Source organism: Colletotrichum costaricense (assembly GCF_030867565.1).
Source record: "Colletotrichum costaricense strain IMI 309622 chromosome Unknown Scaffold_13.1, whole genome shotgun sequence".
NCBI lineage: Eukaryota > Fungi > Ascomycota > Sordariomycetes > Glomerellales > Glomerellaceae > Colletotrichum > Colletotrichum costaricense.
The window spans coordinates 986,574-994,218 of NW_026848242.1; the positions used below are offsets into that span (position 1 = coordinate 986,574).

Below are 7,645 nucleotides of genomic sequence, written 5' to 3' on the forward strand. Positions count from 1 at the left end.
TATTAGGGGCTATTTTTAGCTTTATTTGTTTTTTTATTTTACTTTTACTAGTTGCTCGGGCGGTTCTCAATATCAATTACACAGTATTAATACATAGTATCAATAGATACTCTTACTATCTCGATAGACTATTTTTTTTCTAAATTTTCTAACTTTTTAACTTTCCCTCTTGCAAAGTTCATAACTACGGAATCTTCGGCTTTATAAATAAGCTAGTTCATTAAGGTTAATATTAAGTATTTTTATTACGTATTTTAATAAAACTTTATAACTAACTATAGCTAGCTATAGCTATTACTAAATACTAACGATCCTATTAAAATATATTAATTACTTTCTAAATCATTAAAAACTACCCCCTACTTTCTACCTTATTTAATAACTTTAAATATCCCTTTTAGTTTTTTTTAACTTATTTTTATACTACGTTTTTGAAATATTAATAGTATTTTAAAATTAATTAAGTATTTTAAACGCGTATTATATAAACTAAGTACTTTCTTCTAACGGAGTAATCCGCCGGGGCCGTACTATATATTACGTATTAAGGAAAACTGGGTATAATGCGCTCTATACTTAATTACTAACTAAAATAGTAATTAACTAACTCGACTATTGTCTCCTTTTTATTAACTCCTAACTTTTTACTACTTCTAGCTACCTATAGGGCGAGCTTTACTTATTTTAACGCTCATAAGACCTCTTAGTACTAGCCTATATAAGTAACTAGGTTTAGTATAATCTATTCTTTTATATAAGTATTATTATTACTTAGGGGGTTTTATAAGAGCTATTTAAAGTACTAGCTTATTACCCTAACTTTATATACCTCTAGCCCGTTTATTATAATTATTATAATTAAGTTAATATTAATATACTAAATCTTAATATTTATATTAACCCGGCTATTTATAGTACTTATAATATTACTTAGCTAAATTCTATACTATTAAAAAGTACTTTATTACTCCTTAGGCGTACTTATATTAATTATAATAGCTATAGCGTCGAGCTAGCTAAGGGCGCCTAGCCCGAGAGGGGTAGACTTATTAATAAGTATCTTTTAGTAAGAGTAAGTTCTTATTAAAGTAGTATTTTAACTAGCTAACCTCTTAATTAGTTATCTAACTAGCTATTTAAGTAGTAGTTTATATATTAATAGGTTTATTTAGTAAATTTATTTAATAGATTTATTTAGTAAATTTATTTAGTAAATTTATTTAGTTTAAATAGAGAGTAGCTTTAGGTAATATTAGAAGCGATAAGGATAAAAAAAATCTTTATAAACTTTAAAAAGTAGTAAATATTAGCCTATTTAGCCCTTTTTTAAAAAACCTCTACGTTATTATTAAAATTTAGAACTTCTATAGTTAAGGAAGGCCGCTTTTAACTGTTATAGCTAACTATTATAACTAATTATTATAGCTAATTATTATAGCCGACCTCTATTATTAACTTTGTTAACTAGCGCTACTATATAAAAGGTAGCTTACTTATCCTAAATTAAATAGTAGTTTTTATATTAAAATTATTATATTATGTTAAGTACGTATTTAGGATATATTATATATATTATATAGTTAAAAAGTGTATTATATTATATAATTTTTTTTAAAAGCGTAATCCTATTAAGGTCGATTTTTTATACTTATAAAGCCGGAAAAGAATTACTATATAAACTAAGTACTTATTAAAATAATAATTATATTAATATATATCTTTCCGAACTTTGAATTAATAATATTTAATTTATATTCCTTAAGACGGCCGTATTATAATTCGGGGTCCCCTAGTATAATATTTATATAGTAGTTTTTTTCTAGCTTTATAAGTGCAAAAGATCGACCTTAATAAGATTACGTTTTTAAAAGAAATCATATAATATAGTATACTTTTTAATTATATAATATATATAATATACCCTAAGTACGTATTTAATATAATATAATAATTTTAATATAAAAACCGCTATATAATTTAGGATAAGTAAGCTACTTTTTATATAACGGTACTAATTAAAAAGGTTAATAATAGAGGTTAGCCGTAATAATTAGTTATAATAATTAGCTATAATAGTTAGAGGCGGCCCCTAACTATAGAGGTTCTAAACTTTAATAATAATATAGAGGTTTTTAAAAAAAAGGGTTAAATAGGCTAATATTTATTATTTAGAGCTTATAAAAATTCTTTTTATTTTTATCGCTTTTAATATTACCTAAAGCTCTATTTAAACTAAATAAATTTACTAAATAAATCTATTAAATAAACTTATTAATATATAAACTACTACTTTACTCTTAATATATAGTTAGTAATTAGTAGGCTAAAGATGCCCGTTAATAAGTCTACCCCTCTCGGGCTAGGCGTCCTCTTTAGCTAATTTAATACTAGAGCTATTATAACTAACATAAATATGCCCGAGGATTAGTAAAGTACTTTTTAATAATACGGAATTTAGCTAGGTAATAATATAAATATTATAAATAGCTAGGCTAATATAAACGTTAAGATCTAATATATTAATGTTAACTTAGAAATTATATTTTATAAAACTAAAAATCTTTTTAATATAAGCTATATTATAAATATAAAGGAATATATAAGGGGCCCCTTAACTTTTAATAAAAAAAAGTATATAATATAAGATTTAGTTATTTACGTAAGTTAGTACTAAGAGGTTTTATATATATTAAAATAAGTATAGCTCGCCCTTTAAATAAGTAGGGGAAGGTCTAGAGCTATTTTAATTAATAGTTAGGTATAGAGCGTAATATACCTAGTTTTTTTTAATACGTAATATACGATACGGCCCCGGCGGATTGCTCCGTCGGGGGGTAATATAATATTTATAAAATCGAACTTCTAGTTATTAAAAAAGCCCTAAGGGTTAATAATAACTACGCGTCTCGGTATTTTAATAATATATATTCAAAATAAATAATTTAATAATAATAGTAATAGGGTAATAGCAATAGATAGTAAGGAAGCCGCGTTTTTTAATTTTAATAAAGGAAACGAGGTAATAAATATATATATATATATACGAGTTAAAATTAAAAGCGTAGTAAATATTAGTAATAAGAAGGTCGGTATTATACTTAATAATAATAACGAGGGTATCTCTAATATTATATTATTATAAGCTATTATTATTTAAAAAGTAATAAACTTAGCTAAGTAAGCGTAGGCTTATAAAGTAGTAGCGTTAGGCGCTTAATATTGCCATTAATAATCTATAATTATAAATTTTATAAAAGAGAAAGTTTAAAAAAATAAAAGAATATTTGAGAGAAGATTAGTTTAACGAGATAATAAGAATATTTACTAATATTATATATTAATATTATATAACTAATATTAAGAATCGCCTGAGTAGCTAGTAAAAGTAAAAATAAAGAATAAAAAATAAATAATTCTAAAAATTATTTGTTTTACTATTCTACCTTTACTAGCTACTCGGGCGATTCTTAATATCGGTTATACGGTATTAATATATAGTATTAGTAGAACTTATACTATCTTATTAAACTATTTTTTCGATTTTCTTCTACCTTCTGAACTTTCCTTTTTATAAAGTTTATAAACACGGATTAACGGTAATGTTAGGCGCGGGACGCTACTACCTTGTGAGCCTGCGCACCTAGCTAATTTGTAAGCTATATTAATATATTAAAAGAAATCTATATATAACGATTTAAAGTAAAGGTAATCAGGGACTAGCCCATACCTCTTAATATTAAGGACGTTTAATCCTTCTTAAGACTTATTAACTTCTACTAACAATTCTTTAAAAAATACGCTAATATTATAAGACTTCTGAATAGTTTAATATAAAAAAATATACTATTTATCTACGACCCTAAATCCGAAAAAGTATTTACTAAAGTCAAAAATATAATTATAACTAAACTAGTCATAATAATCCCGGACCTTATAAAGCTTTTTAAAATAAAAATCGACGCTTTAAACTTCGCTATAAACGTAGTACTTAGCTAATAAAATAATGAAAGACGCTTATAACCTTATACTTTCTATTCGAAAGCCTTTTATAGAGCCGAACTTAATTACTAAATTTATAATAAAAAACTAATAGCTATTATGAAAGCCTTTTAAAAATAAAGACTATAATTATTTAATACTAAATACGAAGTTATAATATATACTAATTATAAAAATCTCGCATACTTTACTACGTTCAAAAACTTAAATAAATAATAAGTATAATAATTAAAATACCTCTCTAAGTATTTTTTTAAAATAGTTTACTGAAAAAGATGAGAAAATAATAGAGTAAACGCTCTTAATAAAAGACCTAATTATAAAATCGAGGTACCCGAAGAGACTTAGGTTATCCTTAAAAAAAATATAAATAAAAACCTTATATTAGCTTATAAATTCCTAATAATAACTAAAAAAAGTAATACTAGCTCGACTAAAAAAATATCTATTAAGACTATTATAAAAATATATAGCGCTAAAGCGCATAGCTATTAAGGTATTATAAAAACGTAAAAACGAATTTGCTAATATTATAATAAATCCGCTATACGTACTAAAATTATTAACGTAATTAAGAACTACGTAACTTATAAAAAAAGTAAAAATAGCTTATATAAACCTTATAAAGAACTATAACCGCTACTACTTATATTAAAAACGTAATACTCGATCTTATAAAACTTTATTATTAAACTCCTTAAGTCCCGAGAACTACTTATAAAAGTATAATTTAATAGTATATTAATTATTATTAACTAACTTATTAAATACGTATACTTCGTACTATATAAAGAAGTAAGTAATATAAAAGATCTAATAAATATATTTTTTAAAGTAGTTATCGTAAATTATAAAGTACCTAAAGAAATCATTTTTAATAAAAGAAGTATATTTACCTTAATATTTTAAAAATCCTTAATTTTATAACTTAGTATAAACTATAAGCTATTAACCGCCTTCTATTTACAAACTAATAAATAAATAAAAAGAATTAATTAGATCTTAAAAACTTACCTCCGCTACTACGTTAACTATAACTAAAATAACTAAGTATTATTATTTTTAATAACTTAGTTTATATATAATAGTATTTACTTTTTATTTCTACCTTTGCTAGCTACTCGGGCGATTCTTAATATCGATTATATAGTATTAACATATAGTATTAGTAAATACTTCTACTATCTTATTAAATTTCTTTTTTTTAAATATTCTTCTACCTTTTTAAACTTTCCTTCTTATAAAATTTATAATTACGGATTAATAATAATATTAAGTATAATATTACTACTTTATAAGCCGTTTACTTAGCTAAGTTTATAGCCCTCTAAATAATAATAGCTTATAATAGTAATATTAGAGATATTATTATTATTATTATTAAGAATAGCTAGCGCTAACTTTATATTTACCCTATTTTAACTTTACTTATATATATATATATATATATTTATCACCTCGTTTCTTATATTAAAATTAAAAAACGCTACTTCTCTTATTATTTATTATTATTATACTATTATAATTACTATTATTATTATTATTATCGAATTATTTATTTTAAATATATATTATTAAAATACTAAGACGTTAACTTATTAATCTATAGGGAAACCTTAAGAGCTAGAAGTTTAGTTTTATAAGCATTATACTAAAGGACCCCGAACTATAGTACGATCGTTTTAAGGAATACGGATTAGATATTATTAACTTAAAAATTAGAAATATTAACGTAGCTATTCCCCCCGATAGAGCAATCTACCGGGGCCGGACTATATATTACGTATTAGGGAAAACTAGGTCTATTACGCTCTATACCTAATTATTAATTAAAACTCCTAACCTTTTACTATAGTCCTCTAAGTTCTAGTTATTTAGAGGGTAAGCTATACCTATTTTAACGTAAATAAGACCTCTTAATACTAGCTTATATAAGTAACTAGATCTTATATTATATACTCCTTTTTATTAAAAATTAAGGGACCTCTTATATATTCCCTTATATTTATAATATAACTTATATTAGAAGAATTTCTAATTTTATAAAATATAATTTCTAAGTTAGTATTAATATATTAAATCTTAACGTCCGTATTAACCTAGCTATTTATAGTATTTATATTATTATTTAGCTAAATTCTATATTACTAAAAAGTATTATACTACTCTTTAAGTATACTTATATTAATTATAATAATTAGGGCGTTAAGGGGGCCTAAGAATCTATTAAGCCCTAGAGGGGGGGACCTATTAAGAGGTATTTTTAGGTTCATAACGAGGTAATAGTTTATATATTAATAAGTTTATTTAATAAGTTAATTTAATAAGTTAATTTAATAAATTTATTTAGTTTAAATAAAGCTTTAAGTAATATTAAAAATAATAAGAATAAAAAGAATTTTTATAAGCTCTAAGTAGCTAGATATTAGCCCTTTTAGCCCTTTTTTTTAGAAACCGTTATGTTATTATTAAAGTTTAGAACCTCTGCGGTTAAGGGCCGCCTCTAACGATTATAGTTAACGATTATAGCTAACTATTACGGCCGACTTTTATTATTAACCTATTTAACTAGCACTATTACGTAAAAGGTAGCTTATTTATTCCGAATTATATAGCGGTTTTTATATTAAAATTATTATATTACGTTAAGCGCGTACTTAGGGTATATTATATATATTATATAATTAAAAAGTATATTATATTATATAATTTCTTTTAAAAACGTGATCCCGTTAAGGTCGATCTTTTATACTTATAAAGCCGGAAAGAAACTACTATATAAAAGAATACGTTAATAAATTAAGGATTAAAAGACTAATTTTAAAAAAAAAGGGGATAATACCTATCTCTTTTATTATAATATTAAAACCCCCCCGACGGAGTAATCCGCTAGGGCCGTACCGTGTATTACGTATTAAGGAAAACTGGGTATAATACGCTCTATACCTAATTACTAACTAAAATAGCTCCTAACTTTCTACCGCCCGCTTATAGGGCGAGCTTTACCTATTCTAACGTACATAGGACCTCTTAGTACTAGCCCGCATAAGTAATTAGGTTTAGTATAATCTATTTTTTTATATAAGTATTATTATTACCTAGGGGGTCTCGTAGGAGCTATTTAAAACGCTAGCTTATTACCTTAACCTTATATACCTCCGGCCCGTTTATTATAATTATTATAACTAGGCCGGCGTCGATATATTAAATCCTAATATCCGTATTAGCTTAGCTATTTATAGCGCTTATAATATTACTTAGCTAAATTCCGTATTATTAAAAAATACTTTACTACTTTTTAAGCGTACTTATATTAATTACGATAGTTATAGCGTCGAGCTAGCTAAAGAGGGTACTTAGCCTAAGAGGGGTAAACTTATTAACGGGCATCTTTAAGTAAGCTTACTAATTACTAACTATATATTAAAAATAGAATAGGTTCTTATTAAAGTAGTAGTTTATATATTAATAGGTTTATTTAGTAGATTTGTTTAGTAAATTTATTTAGTTTAAATAAAGAGTAGCTTTGGGCGATATTAGAAATAATAAGGATAAAAAAAATCTTTATAAGCTCTGAGTAATAGATATTAGCCTATTTAGCCCTTTTTTTAAAAACCTCTACGTTATTATTAAAGTTTAGAACCTC

At 24.3% G+C, this 7,645-nt stretch overlaps 1 protein-coding gene across 1 annotated transcript; it reads left to right on the forward strand.

Moving 5' to 3' along the window:
* Positions 1-4,758: 4,758 nt before the first annotated feature.
* CCOS01_11756 (uncharacterized protein) lies at positions 4,759-4,908 on the forward strand (the record flags this gene model as incomplete). Its single annotated transcript, XM_060459907.1, has 1 exon — positions 4,759-4,908. A coding segment is annotated over one exon (150 nt), but the record flags the coding sequence as incomplete, so codon positions are not given.
* Between the last annotated feature and the right edge of the window lie 2,737 nt (positions 4,909-7,645).